General features: G+C 36.0%; 1 protein-coding gene across 2 annotated transcripts in view; it reads right to left on the reverse strand.

Moving 5' to 3' along the window:
- LOC103410624 (MATH domain and coiled-coil domain-containing protein At3g58270-like) overlaps window positions 1-21,438 on the reverse strand; it is a 50,549-nt gene that overhangs the window by 24,478 nt on the left and 4,633 nt on the right. Inside the window, exons 2-3 of one of the 2 annotated variants that reach the window (XM_029095239.2) lie at window positions 19,591-19,766; window positions 10,671-11,779 (exon numbers count right to left, since the gene is read on the reverse strand). The exons of the other annotated variant lie outside the window; for it this stretch is intronic. Of the exons in view, the coding sequence (XP_028951072.1) occupies window positions 10,911-11,779; window positions 19,591-19,766 (1,045 nt within the window). The 3' untranslated portion in view covers window positions 10,671-10,910. Of the gene's footprint in view, window positions 1-10,670; window positions 11,780-19,590; window positions 19,767-21,438 lie in introns of those variants that run through there. 2 annotated transcript variants of the gene reach the window in all.

A 21,438-nucleotide genomic window follows, 5' to 3' on the forward strand; every position in this document is an offset into this window, starting at 1 on the left:
GTGGTCACGGTTAAGTCACGTCAACATTTTATATTATTTTTTTATAGAGATAATAAGACAAAAATGAATAGTAATATAAAATGTTGACGTGGCTTAACCATGACCACACAAACAAGAGGGCACGGGAGGGCAGACAATCCTTGTACGAAAATAATGGCCCCATATTCTATGAGCCCCCGATGATAATTATTATTATCTTCACTAAGATGATGAATTCAAAAAATATTTTAAATTCATGTAAACGATTAAAAGAACATTTTAATACTCATTGTCTTGCCGATTAGAACCTAATAGATCCTGTAGCCAAGGATGGGATGAACACAAAATGATGGAGCAGTTAGTTTGATTAATTTGATGGAGGTCGAAATTAAATTGAAATAGTTTCAATTAATTAATTTGACGTTTATACATCTCAAAGGGCCTTTTAATAGCTTCGGGATTAGTCGGGCCTATAGGGTTTGAACCCATTGCGTTTATTAAATTATTATAAGATGACTTGAAGCACAAATGTGATCCAAAAAGCCCATTATCCCATTTTCGCCAAACTTTGCAGAGGGAGAGACTTTGTATCTTGACACAAATTTTTATATTCTCACTCATCCGCTCAGTTTTTATTAAGTGATGCTGTAGACATCGAAATTTCGGGAATTTTCCGTGTTCACAGATGCATGCCTTTAAAAAAGAAGCAACTAGAGAGAAAAAGAAAATGTTGTAAATATTATGTGGATGGTCCACATGAATAGTTTATTACTATTTATGCACAGTATTTTCACTATTCATTTGTGGAAAATTTGTAAAGTGAATAGTGCTTTCTTTTGTTTATATAAAGGAAGAAGAGGAATGAAGTGAGGGGAGTTCACGGGAAAGAAAGAGAGGAAGGAAGGAAGAGGAAGAGAGAGAAGGAAGAGGAAGAGAGAGAATAGAGGAAGATGAGAGGAGATAATAGAGAGAGTTATCTTTGTACTCCTATTATTTCAAATTATAATGAAAGCACCGCTGCTGCCCCGAGGACGTACTCCAGTCACACCGACTGTAGAGGAACCTCGTAAATTTTGTGTCTTGTTTCATTTATTCCACTGCACCCACAGTCGATTTTACAACACGTTATCAGCACGAGAAGCTCTCATGTCAGTGGAAAGCACTACTTACCTCTCACCTCTATCGGCTGGAATCTCACAGATAAGAAAATCTTTTCATTTCATTCTTATATCTCTAAATGACTAATTTTCTTAAAGTAAACATACATGTGGTTATATAAGTATTGTTATTATTATTGGCAGAAAATCCGACAATCATATGAGCTTTGAAAACTTCAACTTCCAGAAAACTGGACAGCCATCTTATGAGTACCAAACCTTCATTTTCAGAAGCTCAGCTCGAAACTGTTTCTTCACGAAAGTTGTTTGGTATCTTCTTATCCATATCATACTAAATTTTGAGTTAAATCTAACGGTTTGATCTTCTTATAAGTGGCAGACAAAGAAAAGTGTGATTATTTTGGATAGTTGGAAAGAAAGAAAAATATATATATATATATATATAAATTGAAAAAGGGAGCAAATGGATGGCGTGTCGGTTGGACTATTTAAAGAAAACAAAAAGGTTTTGGAATGGTGAGTTGCACCATTCTGATGAAAAAAAAAAAATTTGGAAAGGTGGATTTTTGGTGCATGATGTTGACACAAAAGGAGAAAAGAACAAAGATTATTGGATGGTACACGGCACATGTGAATGAATAAGAAACAAAAATATGTATTTATTTATGTGCATGGTGTTGGTTTAAAGCCCATGTCACAAGTTCTATTTATTTAAAGCAATTTATTTACAAGTGGGTAGAATTATTACCCTTTGCTTTAAAGCTTTGATATTTATGTGAATGATGCTGAATTAAAGCCCTTCTCACAAGCTTTATTTACTTTAAAGCAATTTATTTACCATGGACGGTTTTACCGCCTATTGCTTTAAGTTTTGATGGTGCTGAATTAAAGCCCTTGTCACAAGCTTTATTTACTTAAATGCAATTTATTCATTATGGCTGGAATTACCGTCTATTGCTTTAATTTATTTATTGTACTTATCTTTTGTTACAATGAGTATAACAAGGACCCAGAGTTCCTTGATTAGATCAGAACCTGCAGTTTCTTGATCCTCATCACATAAAATGATAGGACCCGAAGTTCCATCATACAAAAAAGATCAGGCATGAAGTCCTTTGATCCTGAAGATCAGGATATGAAATTCCTTGATGAGTACCGTAAGTTTGAAGTGCCACAGTGCCTCAACTTAATTATAATAAAGGTCATAAAAATCTCAGTCCATAGACTATTTAATAAGGACCAGAAGTTCCTTATGTCCATACTTAAAATGGTTTAGCAGAAGCATTTATTAAGCGGATGAAATTGATTACCCGCGCTCTGCTCATGAAAACGAAATTACCAGTTTTCTACATGGGGACATGTCATTTTACATGACGCATTATTAAGTTCGGATGAGACCAGTTTCCAACCATCAATACTACTCAGTACAACTTGTGTTTGGGCACAAGCCAAACATTATACAGTTATGAGTTTTTGGTTGTGTTATCAATGTGCCTATTGCACTGCCACAACATACTAAAATAAGGCATCAACGCAAAACTGGAAATTTATGTTGGATTTGATTCATCATCTATCATTTAATATTTAGAACCCTTGACTGGGGATATATTTACCGCTTGGTTTGCGGACTGTCATTTTGATAAGACAATTTTCCTGACATTAGGGGGAGAAAATAATATCGTTCCAGAAGAACGATGAGAAAATATCATTCCAAAAGAATGATGAGAAAAGACCGTTCCAGAAGAACGAAGAGAATTTATCTTATTTTGATTCACGAAGCAATCAATAAGAAAATGAAATATGAATAATTGAATGATGCAACGAAAGTGATGAAATCATATATACTTACTGCAAATGTGCCTACAAGAATTGATGTCTCTATTGGATAAAATAATGAGACAGTAAATGATTTATCTGTTGCACGCCTGAAGCGTGGCAGATTTTTAAACTCAAAAGGTTCAGTTATTCGAAAGAAGAATAATATGGCACTACTGAACTATTGCATTCCCGAAGCATAACTGTTGCATGCCAGAAGCATGACAGTCGCCGCGTGGATACACGTCCCAGATAGGACAATCCACAAACATGGGAATATTGATGTCTCATGCATGAAGCATGATTGACGTATAGGTTCTAAATGACTCAACTCTTGGAAGTGGAGATTAAAATCCAAGCTCTATAACGCTCAAGAAGAGGTTATGATCCGCATTCTCTAAACTATGACTATCCTGGAAGAGATAGTGTAATGCCCTTGAAGAGGCAATGGATATCCAGAGAAATGAAAAGCTTTTATACATGCGCATGCACATGAGAATATGGGATCACAGATTGATGATAACCAATGGTAATTTTGGTTTTTACAAGTATCTACTAAATTCATCAATGAGCTGTGTTAATATTGAGTCACGTTCTTTTGTTCGTCGACAAAAGGAAAATTATTGGCCAAAATGGAGAAAGGCAATTCCATTACAATTTTGTAAGAACGTGGAAAAATGGACCTATATATTTGAATGTAATACAAATAGCCAAAAGATGTTGAACCAAGGAGACTATATATATGGGCATTTGTAATACAGTGTAATACACTTACATGATATGACACAAGGTTGTAAACGAGTTCATATAAATGGAGAATTATATATGAAGGGTTGTGAGTCACCCACATCATATCTCCATAAGTAAATCCCTCAAATATACATGGGAGCAAATTGCTCTGTATAAATTCCAAAGGAAAATGTGTCATGAAGTGTAGAAAATCCCTGAAGGATTCAAATTGCTTGAAGTAAGCCCCCGAAGGGTAAAGCATAAATTATGTACTCAATATCAATGGATGATATAAATTGCCTTAGTGAGTACTATTATTATGATATTGTTGCAACATACTAAAATCTCTTGCAAGAGTCAATGACATTAAATTAGAACTCTTGAAGAGTTGATGATATTAAATTGGGACTTCTGAAGAGTCTAGAAAAATTATAAAGTGTTGAAGGAATTATTGTCTCGAGCTGCAGATCGAACAATCTACCAACACGAATCTTATCCATGATATTTATGATATTAAAAGAACCATATGGATTGAAGATTATGAGTTGAATACTCGTATGATGAAGACACTAAGAATAATCATTTATCTTCGTGAGGGTAAAGATAAATTAATATTTGGTCCAGAAGTACCACATCTTAGTGAAGTATATGCTTTATTGTATTTGGCACAATACATTGAATGAAATAAAGTTTATTTATTAATATCTTCAAGAAATTACAGATATATACATACACATGAGTTAAAACAAACAAACAGGATGGAGCCTTCACAAAGGTTACTCATGTGCAGCCTCAGTACTCAAAAGTACCCCAGAAGGGGGAGGCACTGGAGATTGATCATGTGGCACCCCAGTACTTAGCAAAACACCAGAAGGGGAAGGCATCAGTTGCTTTCGGAATCTAGCAACGAACCTCTGGTGATCACTTTGAATCCGACTTTCGGATTCTTGCAGTTGGTCGAGCTTTCTTTTCATGCTCGTAGAGTAACTATTTGCAAGCACGTGTAACACCCTATTCTCGTGCTTGAGCCCTCTGATCTCTTGTTTAAGACTTGCCACCTCCGCCATCAATGATTTAATTTGGCGAGTTTGAGCAAGTAGGCGTTGGCCCATATTGGAAACAGAGCCAGCACACTGAACACTGAGAGCCAATGAGTCTTGAACGGCCGACTCTTCAGACCGTTCTGAAAGGATCTTGTTATCCCTTGGAGTGAGAAGATTCCTAGCTACCACAGTAGCAGTTATGTTATTCTTCATCACAGAGTCCCCAACCGTAAGAGGACCATTAGAAGATAAGAAGGACGGGCGCCATATATTATCATGACGCTGCTCGTCTGTATCACTCCTAAGACTCAAATCTAAGCAAATGTTAGATGGGCAAGTCATTTTTCAGAAATGATGAAGGAAAAACAGAGGTCAAATAAAATTTCAGAAGTGCAAGATAGAGGAAATTTCTACAGGCAGCAACTTTCTGAGCATACTCTTGAACACAATTGATGTCTCTATAAAAGAAGAGGCAACAGAGCCGCTTGTTCAAAGATCGAAGCAACACGGCTCTCCGAATTTCAAAAAGCCAGATTTTCCTGAATAAAGTTCGTTGGCATCTTTCAGACGTAATCCCAGCTTTTCAGATGTCGCGTGCAATTTTGTCAAAGATCTCTGACAAAGTTGAAAACGCGTAAATCTTACTATTCTATTTACACCACAGTTGCTGACAAGAGTAAAAGCACAGCACCACCACTTGCTATTGAGAAATCTCTATATATGTCGACCTCTGTTCTCCATAACAAGGCAGACCTGCAACACTGCAAGAATACCTAACTCTTCCTCATCTCCGAGAATGCATCTTCAACATAGCATCTCGAAATACTTAGTTTTCTTCCTCTCCGAGAATACCTCTTCAAACATGTCACACCAGAGCAAGATTATCACATATCTTCAGGGACCAGAGCAAGATTATCTCATATCATGCAATCTCCCTGTCCTTTCCTTTGTCCATGTTCTTGCCTGCAAAGACAAGGATAAAGAAAGCAATATGTCGGAACCTCCACTCAAACTCACGGTAAGGAACCGATTGCCTGGAACCTTTCCTGATTGCTTACCTAGTATTGCTCTCGAGTAGTCATCTTCAACTGTTGTTGGAGCTGGGTCCCCAGTCACCAAGAAGTGATGAACCATTCAAATGCAAGGGTTTGCATTCCACTCCTGCATCAGGGGACAAATCCTACAAGAGAAGATGCCACACATGCATGGGGGAAAACCAGGGAAAATACTACTGAAGCCAGGGGAGCAAGTAAGGAAAGTGAAAATGATACATTGAAGCATGTGGAGACAAGTGCAATGAACACGTGTTGATGCATCCCCAACTAAACCGAAGAACACTTGTCACGTGAAGCTCCTCATGGTCCAATTTCATTCAAGATCAAGCCTCGAAGGTCCTTGAAGAAATCACAAGTCCGATTCAAGATCAAGTGTCCACCACCCTTGAATCAAATTCCGCTCCAGATAAAAGGAGTAAATTCCGATCTTCAATGCTAGTCTAGCAGAAAGTCCTACAACCCAGTTCAAGAAAAAGGCTGTGGAAAGTTAACAATAAGTAGAGCAACTCTTTCAGCAACTCTTCTTACTAAGAGACTAAATCAGAACGATCAACCATCAACCTAAATGATTTGAAATCAGGGGGAGATACTCATCAGGGGGAGCATCCAAGACAGATCAAGGTTTTAACGAGTCAATCGAAGACTTGTGGCCATCCAAGGGGGAGTGTTGTAAATATTATGTGGATGGTCCACATGAATAGTTTGTTACTATTTATGCACAGTATTTTCACTATTCATTTGTGGAAAATTTGTAAAGTGAATAGTGCTTTCTTTTGTTTATATAAAGGAAGAAGAGGAATGAAGTGAGGGGAGTTCACGGGAAAGAAAGAGAGGAAGGAAGGAAGAGGAAGAGAGAGAAGGAAGAGGAAGAGAGAGAATAGAGGAAGATGAGAGGAGATAATAGAGAGAGTTATCTTTGTACTCCTATTATTTCAAATTATAATGAAAGCACCGCTGCTGCCCCGAGGACGTACTCCAGTCACACTGACTGTAGAGGAACCTCGTAAATTTTGTGTCTTGTTTCATTTATTCCACTGCACCCACAATCGATTTTACAACAGAAATGAGTTTCTTAGAGAAAAGTTCAAGCTCCATCAAACTTGAACTTGAGCGTGAAAATCTGACTCCTTCACCATAAAATTGGGTGCACTGGCGGCTTCCACTCTTTCGCTAGGTCTATTATTCATCTCAAACACTAAAAGGTGTAGAGACATTAGAGTTTTTACTTTAGAACATAAAGGAGAATCTAGACAAGGTGGATCCATGTGGATAGGAATTGGTGGAATAGCTACATAGGTCTTGAAATCAAGATCCAAAGGTTAGTGTGTCTATTCATCTCTTTGCTTTGATTTTGAAAAATCATGTGGATACACTAACAAAATCTTGAAGGAGCTTTAGTTTATTAAACATAGCCCTTGCTTCTATTTGCCTTGTCTAGCTTTGCATTTTGATTTAATTGTTAGATCTAGCCATGCATGTTAGATTATATGTTAAAATTATGAAATCTCAAGCATCCCTAATAATTAGAATAGTATGTCTTCAACATTTGCAAATAGCATGGAATTTATATTAGCTAGAAATGAACTACAACAAATTATTCAGAGGGCGACAAATGAGTAGATACAATCCTTGCTCCATGAATAGATTGAAAAAAATCACAAACTCCAGAGAAATCTGTATCTGAGATTGAGCTTTTATATAGACAGGAACAGATAAACATAACTGTGTATCTGTTCCTGAAGAGACAAACTGATTCTTCAATTTGAATCGAAAAAGGTTATATCAAATCAAATAGTATTGAACACAATTTCCCTTAACAGTCACATACCAAATGAAGCACCATTTAATAAGAATCAAATTCTCTAACATATATGATACACGCGCGAGCGCACACACACACACATATCATATATCTGGAAGATTCTTACCTTATGGATGTGCTTGGACTCCGATCAACCTTCAAATTTAAGTTCTTTTTGGCATGGATCTCTTCTCGAACCTCAAAATTTAAGGCTTAGATAGATTCCAATCGAGGTTTATAATGGCTCGAGAAATTTTGTTAGCAATTTCTTCCCTCTTTAGTTTGGTGTAGGCATGTATGACGGCGGAGAGAACGAGAAATCTAGAGAAAAACAATTTCTCTATTTGAGACTTGTCGGTGAGATCTGGGACTTTGACGGAAAAGTAGGAAGAGTGGTTTGGGATTCGGGGTCTCTGCGAGAGATCTGATGATGTTCGTCGTGTAATTGCCAAAAAATTCGATGACAACACTGCACAATAGTTTGTTAGTTTTTGTTCTAAGGTCACGCATAGAAGACACTAGCACATTTTCTGATAATGTAAGTTAGTTGTCGAGTTGTGCTGCTAGTTATTTCTTGAGAAGTTTGTAAAGACCTGTATTATATAAGCATAGAATTTTCCTTTAAGTGATGCTTGCAACGATGGTTGTGTAATTCATGTTATAATTATCTTTTCTATTAAAAAAAAGGGGTAAAGTACAAAAAACTACCTCAACTATTGATGTCACGACACTTTCATACCTCATCTTTTAAAATTGACAATGTCATATCTCATCTTACAAATTTGAGCCAATGTCAAACCTCCGTCAATTTTTCTGTTAAATGCTGACGTGGCCAAAGACGGGACCTATTTTTTATTAAAAAATTAATTAAAAATTAAAAATTAAAAAAAAACAAAAAAACAAAAAAAACAAAAAAACAAAAACAAAAACAAAAAAAAACAAAAAAACAAAAAACCAAAACCCAACCCTCTCTCTCTCTCATCTCTCTGTCCCACCCAACCCTCTCTCTCTCATCTCTCTCTCTCGCCTCTCTCTTTTCTCTCTCCCTGTAACCTGCATCCCTAAAATCCCAAAACCTAGAAATCCTTCCTACCTGTACCCCCCCCAACCTTCATCTCCGATCCCATCGACGACAACCCTACCTCTGTTGTTGACTCCAGTGATGACAGCCACGACCCTCAATTGCTCCAAACCCTAACTCTAGCCACAACCTCCATAACAACATTCCCTTCTCCTCCTCGCCCTTGGAGTCTACCCCTCCGACGATTTGCGAGAGAAAAACAAAACAATAACAACAACAAAAACAATAATCCCAATAGAAAAACTCTCTGTTTTTCCCAGAAAATTCAGAGATTTTCCGAGAAAATTAGAGGAGGTATGGGAAACAGAGAGAGAGAGTGTGATTTGAGAGTGGCTCTCTTTGGTTTGAGTTTTCGATAAATGGTGTATATAGGCGGGTCGAATGAGGAGAGAAAATGGAGGTGAAGTCCATGGCGATGGGTTCTGAGAGGGTGAAGCCTCTGCACAATTTCAACTTGTCGTGGTATTTGAAGTGGGGGAATCAGAAGCACCTGTGGTGCCAAAAGGAGAGCTCCGACGCCAGCGGGAGTGGCGGGGAAAGGTCTGGGGTTAATCAGTGATCGTCGGCTCAGAGGATTGAGAGCTCGCCGACAGTGATGACTCGGGTGGGAATGGTTTCTGTGTTTTGGGATTTTAGGGATGCAGGTTGCAGGGAGAGAGAATAGAGAGAGGCGAGAGAGAAAGATAGAGAGAAGAGAGAGAGAGTTGGGTGGGGGAGAACTCAGAGAAAAGGGTCTGGGTTCTTGGGGAGGGGGGACACGGGTTGATAGGTTTTTTTTGGTTTTTTGTTTTGGTTTTTTTTAATTTTTTAATATTTAATTATTTTTTTTAATAAAAATGGGTCCCGTTTCTGGCCACGTCAGCATTTAACAGAAAAAGTAAAAGAAAAACTAATGGAGGTCTGACATTGGCACAAATTCGTAAGATGTGGTATGACATTGTCAATTTTAAAAGATGAGGTATGAAAGTGTCGTGACACCAATAGTTGAGGTAGTTTTTTGTACTTTACCCAAAAAAAAAAACAAAGTTTTAAACAAAATATATTAAGGCTATTTTGGAAATAATTGTGGGTGGAGAAATAACATTTTACTTTTTAACTTTTTATGGTGGGTGTGATTATCATGTGAGTGGGATAATAGGACACTGAGATGAGTCTAGTAGTACTCTTATTTAAACAGTCACAATTAAATCACGTATAAATATGGAGTTGACTTCTTTATAGAAGAAAAAAGAAAAAGAGGAGAGTGAGAAAGAAGGAAACTTGAGGAAGGAAATTTGAAGAGGAGCTAATCGATCCATAAAATACTTAACCACAAAGATGACCTTACTTTGTTTTTAGGTGAAAAACGGAAAAGATTATATTTTCGACCACATTCATGTATCGCATCATGTGGCAAATGATATATATACTATGCCAATTAATACGTTCATCTCATTTGACGTTGGTTATATATGTCCATTGTCAGATTACTATTTGTAGGCTAAAATACTTTTGTGGCCCATGTAAAAACGCTTGCACTTTTAATGTAGAGAATTTTAACGAAAAGCCCACGGTACTATTTATTTTAACGAAAAACCACATTTTTACACTAAAAAGTCAAACCTGGTACTATTCACTTTACCCTTTATTTTGTCCTTATCATTAAAACTCAAAGTTTTCAAGCTCTTTTCATTAGTTTTTCTTTTAATGTAACCCCTACGGTAGAAAGCTGTTAATTTAACACTTAAGATTGACTCCGTTACATTAACAATTACAGTCCAAATCAAAGTTTATGTTAATCTTCAATTAATAAAATACATGTGACCCTCATCTGCGAGGAGCTTTGCTCTCCTAATTAAGCATCAAAAGACACTAATGAGCAGCTGAGATTTAGTTAAATTTTAACCGCTTACTCGTGAAAAATGGTCAAGAACTTGGAAGAACGTTGTGGGTTGAGGAGGGGAAGAAGGGAAGGACGAAAACAACATTTTAGTAGAGAAACAGAAACTGAGAGCTCTCAGACTCAGTCGTAAGTAACAAGCAACCTAAGATCCTCAAGACATGCCGTAATAAGATTAAGAAACATTAAGACTTTAACAGAAACATATCCGAGAATAACGCATTTTTCGCAAAAGAAAAAAATTCAAGTACAAACTAAAACAAATGCATAATACCTATCAACTCCCGCGTCGTGCCGAACCGATCATACCGGGAGTTGATACTGTCATCCTACAACTTATATCGAAGATCAAATTCTAGAAGAAGAGCAAAATGTTCCCATACAACCCACAAGAAGCTTCAACAGTAAGACTAATGAGTTCCATAACCCAGCTGGCTATCAATATCTATTGCAACGAAGCCCTCTTCCTCCTTTTCCAAGTCTCTTTTCGTTTCCTTAAAATCCACCTCTGTAATAGCTATCGCAGCGCGCTTCCTCTTCAACTCATTACCCAATAGATCCATATCTTCTCTCAGTCTTTTCACTCTCCTTGCCCTTTCCAGGTGCTGCTTCATGGCCAAAGCTGATCGAACATGAGGCTCCAGCCACGCCAAGTCAAATGTGAACATCTGAACATCCTCCCATAAGCTTTGAAGGAGTGCAGAGCCATCCTTAGTCATATCCTTGACCCTCGCAGTCTTGAGGAAATGCAAGACTCCCCCTAAAGCTGTGAACGCGCATTCAACAACCTTACGATTTCTCTTATGTAGGCACTCAATCAATGAAGGATGCAACGAACAAACTTCCTCCAGCAGCGGAACAAAAGCTTTCTTGATTTGTCCTAAGCCCCTAAATTCCATAAGCTCACCCGTTAGGTTGGTGGGCACTTCCCCGAGTTCCTTGACCAGAGAAGGGTCAGTAGGGCCATCATCAGCTGGCGTAGTGCAAACTTTTTCAGAACTTGGCGTATGCTGGAATTCAGAACGTGGTGTCTTAGCCGCCGGTGAAGAGTCTGCAGCTTGAACAGAATTCACAGTGGAAAGTTCTTTCCCTGAGTGCTCCAAACTTGCAGAAACATTACTTCCTTGGTCTCCAGTCTTGATTGAGACATTAAGCTTGGCTTCGACAATACATGTATCATTCACAAGAGAACCTGCACTGATGTCATAAAGCTCACTGAGAGGCATGAACGATTTGAAGCCCCACTCCCTGCTGTTTTCTTTGAACTCTTTTATACATCCTGTTATCAAGGAAAACAAAAACAATAATCAAGAATGCAAAGGTCATCACCAATAAGTACGGAGTTAATGAAAAGAGGAAGTCTATTTTGGGGTTACCGTATTATTCTATTTTCGACATACAGGAATTCAATCAATAATTAATGCTACGGCCACATATAAACTCACACACACACACACACACACACACACACACACACACACACACACACAAGACACATACATTACCAATAACTTAATAAGAGAGTGATGAACAACAATCAACGAACCATTTCAAATAAAAGTACAATGGTTTCATATTCAATAGATCCTATTCATTGATAATTACTATTACTGTTTCATTTTTACAACTGAAAGTTATAGGATGGGTACTAGTTTAACCTAGAGGGGGTGAATATGTTCCAATTTAAAAATCCAATTTAATTTTCAATTTAATTTTCAGTTCTTAAATTAAATCCACATTCACATCACATATAAACTATCCTACACATATGCAATTATAAACATAAATAAAATGCGCACACAGGATGTAAGATTTAACGAGGCAAAACCCACCACTAGGAAAATCCTCGAGCTCCCAAGCCAGGACAAACACTAAGAGAAATAAGTACATAAAGACTTACAAAACTCATCAACTAGACACGCATACTAGTAGACAATTTTGTCTCCACACTTTGCTACTCAATCTCTCTTCAGCCTTCGAGTGGAAGTGGCACGACATTAATGCGATCGTCAATCACTGTCTCCTCGAACTTTGCAAGAGACTATCTCAATCATGCAAAATGTATGTATGATGGAATGATTTTTGAAAATCAACCAATTACGAAAATCACAAGACACATTTTCATAATTGATTTTGATTAAAGCCCGAATAAAAACAGTGAAGAAAAACTGAATTTTGTCTTTTAAAATCACACAGCTGAAACTGTTTTTCTCACACTAGCACACTGACGTAAAGATTAAATTGTAATGCCCTCTGTGTGTATTAGACTAGCTATGCGACAACAACCAAATATATAATCATATATGCTCACGCAACATGAAGTGACTACACCATCTATGAAGCACTCACAACCTCATCCATGCTATTTTTCTCACTGAACTCTTCTCGGTGCAAGTGTATCTCACTAAAACCTCACTCATGCATAAGCGGCAGTCAAAACAACCCCTGATCTAATGCATGTTGCAGGAACCAAAACAAGAATTATGATATGATATGATGATCACTTTTAAAACCCTAACGGATGCTCTGCAAATAAATAGCTACTTTCAATCCATATATATGTTGTAATACGGCAGCGGCCAGAAACCCTAACCTAATGCATCTATAAATAGACTGCAGTAGAAGACTTTAACTTGATTTCAAATTCCTTAAGATTGGAAGGACATGTTACGAGATAAAAATTAAAACCAATAGGAATTATTAATATGCTAAAGGTGCAAATCTACATATCAACAAGTAGTCTAGGGATATGCGGCTAATTAAAAAGACATGGGCTTTTAATTCAAATAATGGAATCTTAATTAAAATATCAAACTAATAAATGTGTGAAGTCCAAACTAAATAATCCATTTAACATAGACTTAGACTATATGAATGCATATGCATGCCAAATTTACCTGAGTGGATGTCTCTGAAACAATTGTCATTTTGTGATCGAGAGCACGTGAGACAAACTTAGACTAAAATAATTACAACTGAAAACAAGCACTAGTCTAAGATTACAGACTCAGGTGTTTTGTTTAGGAACTGCCAATTTTACTCTAACAATCTCCCCCTTTGGCATTTCCTAGACAAAACCCTCAATCATAAATTACAGACAACTAATAAAATTAACGACCATGCATAACATTGAAGTCTGTAACCTGCACACACTCAAACAAGAAAACTTGTGACGTACAAAAGATATACGTTGCTCAAAATGAAAGCATTTAAAAAACAACCAGGTTTTCGAAATTCTACTTCTCCCCCTAAATATAAGCTTCTTAATTCTCCCCCTTTTTGTCTAGAAAGGTCAAAGGCCTTAGAGGTAACCATTAGGTGCAGTTAGCGGAAGATATGTGGAACATAACACAATGTGATGAAGAAAGATTTCCTTTCTGTGAACTAGAACCTCTTCGGAAGAATACAAGTGGGGACGAAATTGGGAGGGAAAAGAATACAAGTGCAATAGTCGAAAAGAGAAACATGAAAAGAAATGCATCTTTCATATTGTTAAGCTCCCCCTAAACAAATGCTTTAAAAAATAATGAAATGCAGCACACAAATGATATGATTTTTATTTTTATTTTTTTATTTTTTGTTGAATTGTATGAGAAGCATATAATTGTTCCAACAAGAATGAAAGAGTGCAAAAACACATGTAGCTCTGAATCCTCATTCACAACCTAACATTGTCCCTAAAACATAACATGTATGGGTGTAGTTGCAAGTATAGCCGAAAGTTGATACTACACAAATGTAATTAAGTCTTACATGACCAACTTAACTTTAACCCTTAAGCTCACAAGATATACCCTTGAATTTTCATTCAAAGTGTTTGGGGGTAAGTGTATACGCTCAAAATATTATTTCATGAATGCTCTACCATAGGCTTGCAGATTGATCTCATCTCCACACATCAAAAATTAACTTATTTGGATCAAGTAGGACTTTGTTAAGGGTGTAATAGGGCTTCGGGTACTCAGTTAAAGAAATGAAAGATATAGGAAACGCAAAATCTAAGAAACTAATAGATTAGTTGGAAATGAAATCGAGAGAAGCATGCAACAATTAACCAAGCAACTTGGCAGTATATTGAGTGGTTGGATGAACGACATATAGTTAGCACAATTGATTTATGATGATTCTTCCTTTTCATTTACAATGACACACTTGATTTCTTATAATGTTGGCAGCTCACTTGTGATTCATAGTGACTTCTTTTCATCTTTTGCTCTTCATTTGTAGTTGGCTTTCTTCACAAAATTTGCATCTTCAACTTTTACATAACCTTGAACTCTCTCCTTTGAAAAACGTACTATACTAGCTTCTTAGTAGGGTAGGGAATTTTTAATATAAGAGGCTAGGATAGGAAAATGTAGGTTTAAGAACAAAAGGCTTACATAAAGGCTCAAAATGGCTAACTAGGGGAAAAAAATATAAGGCACTGACATATATGGCAATGGTGGTAAGTCCTAATGCCTACTATCATCTCCAAATAGAATAATATATGATACAAAGTTTTGAGAGGTCTCAAAGCAAGTTCTAGAGAAGCAAAACACATAAGATCGCACACATGAAAAAAAATAAGAGTGTACGAAAAATGCACACTATATTAGGCACAAAAATTCACATGGGTGCGGGTTTTTCTCAAGTTCAACATGTTCAACTCATTAACATTGATATATTATCAACAAGAGGCTATTGTCCACAATAGGGTCAAACATATCATGCTAGGGTCATGCTATCAAGTAAACAAAGCTAGAGCTCATATGAAATCACACTTTTTAATTTCACCTCACACAATTTTTTATTTTTATTTTTTAAATTTTTAACAAGAAAAAAATGCAACATATATTATATGAACATGCAAGCATACATGAATGAAAAAATTTGCAAAGAGAGAGCTCAATCAATATAAACAACTTGAAGGTGGAGATAAATTGACAAGTACACCACTTTGATTCTCTTTTCTTCTCCAAACTTGTCTCGCTTTTGGAACTACCGTACTCGGAACAGATATAATTCTTGTAATCCAATAATATATGGTTTGAAGAATATGTATCTTCTCTAACAATGACTCTCGCAATGTCTCTTCATTGTCCAACTAAGATTGATGCTCAACTTCAGCTTCTTTCTTTTCACTTTCAATAAGTGCAAGTTTCTTCTTCAAGTTAGAGTTATCCTTCTTTACTTGCACACTGATGTCATGGAGATCAGAATATTTTCTCAAGACTTCTTCCAAGTTAGGTTCTTCAACAAATGAACCTTCTATGTCATATCCATCAATAGTTCCTATAAACGCAATTGTATTCTTCTCAGATTCCGACGTAGATGCATCCCCTGAATCATTATCACTCCAAGTGACCTTCATTGCCCTATTCTTCTTCTTTTTTCTCTTGATAGTGTTTGCACACTCAAAAGCAATGTGTCTATAGCCTTGACACTCATGGCACTGAACCCTATTGTTAGAATTCTTATGTTCACTAGTTCTAGATGATCTAGAGGCTTTGTCATGTGAGACATCTAGAGAACGAAAGTTTTTTGAGTTCGAACCTAAGTTGGTTCGTTGCTTACGACCCTTGGAATTTTGAGACTTAAGAAACCTTCTAATTTGCATGGTTAATTCAACTAATTCATCTTCGGACAAGTCTTCAATTGAGCCATCACTTTCTTCTTCTTTGACAGCTTTGAGAGCAATGCTTTTCATCTTCTTGGAATCAGGAAGCTCTAACTCATACGTTTACGGAGACCTAATCAATTGCTCAAGCTTGTAGGTGTTTAGATGTTTCAATTCCTCAATCGATGTCCTCTTAGCATGAAACCTCATAGGAAGTGATCTTAAGATCTTTTTCACAATCCTATGCTCAGGAATACTGTCACCAAGATTGTGACAGCCATTGACAATTACGCTAAGCTTAGCATAAAAGTCAAAGAAACTTTCATCATCAGACATTGTGATATTTTCGAATTTTGTGATGAGAAGATGAAGTTTGGATTCTTTAACAGTTGAGTTACCCTCATGAGTAACTTCAAGAATGTCCCAAGCTTCTTTCATTGTTGTACACTTACTTATGCAATTGAATTGTTCAGGCGAAACGGCTGTGAATAAAGCATTCAAAGCCCTTTGGTTAAAAGTGCTAGAGCTACGCTCATCATTACTCCATTCTTTCCTAGGCTTAAGCTTAGATATAGACACATAGGACTTTCCCCTTACCCTTGGTTTCTTCAATCTTCAGAGGTTCCCAACCTTCTTCAACAGCAAGCCACACCTTGTCATCTTGTGCCCACAAAAACGATTTCATTTTCACCTTCCACGCAACATAGTTGTCACCATCAAAATGTGGTGGATGAGAAACTGAACCCATAGCACGATTCATCCTAGACTACCCACGGATCTCACTAGGTATTTTTAGTGACCTGCTCTGGTGCCAATTGAAAGTTCTAGGATGGGTACTAGTTTAACCTATAGGGGGTGAATAGGTTCCAATTTAAAAATCCAATTCAATTTTCAATTTAATTTTCAATTCTCAAATTAAATCCACATTCACATCACATATAAACTATCCTACACATATACAATTATAAAGATAAATAAAATGCGCACACAGGATGTAGGATTTAACGAGGCAAAACCCACCACTAGGAAAATCCTCGGGCTCCCAAGCCAGGACAAACACTAAGAGAAATAAGTACAGAAAGACTTACAAAACTCATCAACTAGACACGCATACTAGTAAGCAGTTTTGTCTCCGCGCTTTGCTACTCGATCTCTCTTCAGCCTTCGAGTGGAAGTGGCGCGATACTAAAGCGGTCGTTAATCACTATCTCCTCGAACTTTACAAGATATTATCTCAATCATGCAAAATGTATGTATGATGGAATGATTTTTGAAAATCAACCAATTATGAAAATGTCAACCAATTACGAAAATCACAAGGCACATTTTCATAATTGATTTCGATTAAAGCCCGAATAAAAACAGTGAAGAAAAACTGAATTTTGTCTTTTAAAATCACATGATTGAAACTGTTTTTCTCACACTAGCGCACTAAAGTAAAGATTAAATTGTAATGTCCTCTGTGTGTATTAGACTAGCTATGCGACAACAACCAAATATATAATCATATATGCTCACGCAACATGAAGTGACTACACCATCTATGAAGCACTCACAACTGCATCCATGCTATTTTTCTCACTGAACTCTTCTCAGTGCATGTGTATCTCACTAAAACCTCACTCATGCAGAAGCGGCAGTCAAAATAACCCCTGATCTAATGCATGTTGCAAGAACCAAAACAAGAATTATGATATGATATGATGATCACATCTAAAACCCTAACGCATGCTCTGCAAATAAATGGCTACTTTCAATGCATATATATATTGTAATACGGCAGCGGCCAGAAACCCTAACCTAATGCATCTATAAATAGACTGCAGTAAAAGACTTTAAGTTGATTTCAAATTCCTTAAGATTGGAATGACATGTTACTAGATAAAAATTAAAACCAATAGGAATTATCAATATGCTAAAGGGGCAAATCTACAGATCAACAAGTAGTCTAGGGATATGCGGCTAATTAAAAAGACATGGGCTTTTAATTCAGATAATGGAATCTTAATTAAAATATCAAACTAATAAATGTGCGAAGTCCAAACTAAATAATCCATTTAACATAGACTTAGACTATATGAATGCATATGCATGCCAAATTTACCTGAGTGGATGTCTCTGAAACGATTGCCATTTTGTGATCGAGAGCACGTGAGACAAACTCAGACTAAAATAATTACAACTGAAAACAAGCAATAGTTTAAGATTACAGACTCAAGTTTTTTGTTTAGGAACTGCCAATTTTACTCTAACAACAACTCTATACTTTTTTTGAGTGCAATTCAACTCCTCGAGAAAGCAAGGTGCTTGTAATTCAAGTAATTAAGAGGATATTCATCCGAGGTTCCATGTCACCACAAAGAGATGTCAAGATTAAAACAATACAGTTTGCCGGATTTGTGATTGAGTTGTCGGTATCAAGTTGATTAACCAGGGTTAAGCTAAAGTTGGCAAATTTACTACACCCAAGTGACTGTTAAAAACAGAGAGTTAAAGAAAAATATAAAAACTAAGTTGCAAACGGTGTTCCAACGCGATAGAAAATCCATATAATGTTAACAGCCATAGATATATTAATGCAAAACTGATCAGACTCTGGAATACACCAAGTAATATCACCAACAAAGCTTAGGAATTCTAATTAGTTATTGATGACTAACAGGGAGCATAAATGATAATGCTTAGTTAAACAATTTATACTAGAAACTCACTTCAAATCCCCTATTTAAAATCTTTTATGACCAACGATGTCCTATAAGGAGATAATTATCTGTTAAATAATTTATGCTAGAAACTCACTCCAAATCCCTTGTTTTAAATCATTCTACCCAATGCACCATAACTTATTACAACCAACGACACATGTCGCATTAAGAACTAACGATCCGTTAAACAATTTATGCTAGAAACTCACTCCAAATCCCTTATTTTAAATCATTCTACCTAGATGCACCATAACTTATTACAACCAACGACGCATGTCACATTAAGAGCTAGCAATCCGTTAAACAATTTCTGCTAGAAAATCACTCCAAACCCCTTGTTTTAAAGCATTCTACCCAAATGCACCATAACTTATTACAACCAACGACGCGTGTCGCATAAAGAGCTAACGATCCATTAAACAATTAATTTACGTTATAAACTCACTCTGAATCCCTTGTTTTAAGCCTTTTTATCCAAATGTACCTCAATTTATTACAATCAACGACACATGTGTCACATAAATGATAATAGATCCGTTAAACAATTTATACTAGAAACTCACTTCACATCCCTTGTTTTAACTCTTTCCACCCAAATGCACCATAACTTTTACAATTAACGACTCGTGTCGCATATCAACAACTAACAAAAACAGAAGCAGTTTGACAAAAAACAAAAAAAAACAAAAACAGGATGGAAATTCCATTTAAGAAGTTTCGCTTGCCATAACGACAAGATCACACAGAAAGAACAGAAACATGATTCATGAAGAGTAAAGGAAATACCCTTCGTAACCTTCGTGATTGTCTTGGTGCTGTCCAGTTGATTGACCACACTCAAGCTGAAATCGGCAGATCTAGCCCAACCAGGTTCCAAAGTTGAAGCAATTGGAGCACACAAGTACACGGAGAACTGCATTTCGGATTTTACTTTGTTGCCCTTCGGCCATATAAGCATCCTCCTGACAAATTAAAATTATCAAACCAAGGGGCACAACGATATTAAAATTGTAGGTCATGATCCTAATACTTTAGGGCATGTATTGGTCTTCTACTAGGGTTTGGCTCTTTTGGGCTACCTTTGTGAATAGGGTTACTTGTGGAAGCTTCTAGATTGTTCCTATTTCGATCTCTTTCTTTAATTTTTTATTGGGAATGACAGTGGAGTTTCTAAATACCATGACAAATTTGCAAAACAATAAAATATAAAAATTAATTAAAAAAATAACATATGAGCCTGAAGCTGCTATGAGGTCGATGGATTCATAAAAAAAAATTATCTTTGGAGTTGGAGAGATATTTTAGTGTACCGGAAACACTGTTCAGTATATAACAATACAAGTGATTGGAAATTTTGAAAAAAAAATTGGGTTCTTTAAATATAGACCCTTGCAACCCTTATTTATTAGATAAAAACCCACCTAGTTATAAACATCCAAATAAAACCCAAATTTAAAAATGACTGCCAAGTTTAGAAGTAATTGACCTATTATTACAAAATATTTACAATTTGTACCACAATATTCAAAATAAAATCAATAAATATTATTAGTCACATATTATTACCCCTAACACACACATATATACGTTCAAATGTATATATTACTACCATAAGCTCAATATATATGTGTGTGTATATACATACATACATATATATATACACACACACACACACACATACATGCACAGTACTATATATATGAGCAAACATATTAAAATAATTAATCTACCTATATTTAAATTTATGATGAGCAAATAACATATATTTTGTAGGTAAATTAATATTGAATCAAATAACATTCTTTTAGTTTGTAGGTAATTTATTTTCCATCTATTATTACATATATTTGGCACATTTTATTATTATAAGATATATGTACAAATAATAGGTAAATTAATCTTGAATAAAATACACTTGCTTTATTTTGAAAGTAAATTAATTTTGAATCAAATAATAGGTAAACTAGTATTGAATAAAATAATAACATTTATTTACATAGGTATATTATTTTGCATGTACTTTGCATATATTGAGTTTGCTTTATTATGTAGGAAATTTTTTTTGCATGAATTTTTTTTGTATATCAGGTTTTTTTTTTTGTTATATATATGTGTGTGTGTGAAATAATTTACCTACATATTGACTTAACTAAGCATGTATTACTAGGCCTGGCAAACGGGTCGTGTCAGTCGTGTTCGTATCGTTTTCGTGTAACACCTGTTATCTTAACAGGTCGTGTCGTGTCACACCCGTTATCTTAACGGGTCCTTAACAGGTCGTGTCACTTTACCCAACGGGTAAAGTGACCCGACCCGTTATGACCCGTTATGACCCGTTAAGAAAAATATATTTTTTTTCTTAAATTTGCACATATCACACATTGCCACATAAATATTACTTCAAAACATTAAAACACATTTGTCGTTTAAGTACTACATCTACACTCGAAAATAAGAGCCTAATAAAAAAATAATACATACACTACTAATCTATTACAAATTTTAAATGTGCAAGGATATGCAAAATGAAACAGTTTTTGTGAAATCTTTTTCAAAATTTTAAACCTTAATTTACAAAATCCTCGATTTACATCGATCATCATGAAATTGCATTGAAACTTTGGCTTGATCTAT

The sequence above is a fragment of the Malus domestica genome, chromosome 02, assembly GCF_042453785.1.
Source record: "Malus domestica chromosome 02, GDT2T_hap1".
Lineage (NCBI taxonomy): Eukaryota > Viridiplantae > Streptophyta > Magnoliopsida > Rosales > Rosaceae > Malus > Malus domestica.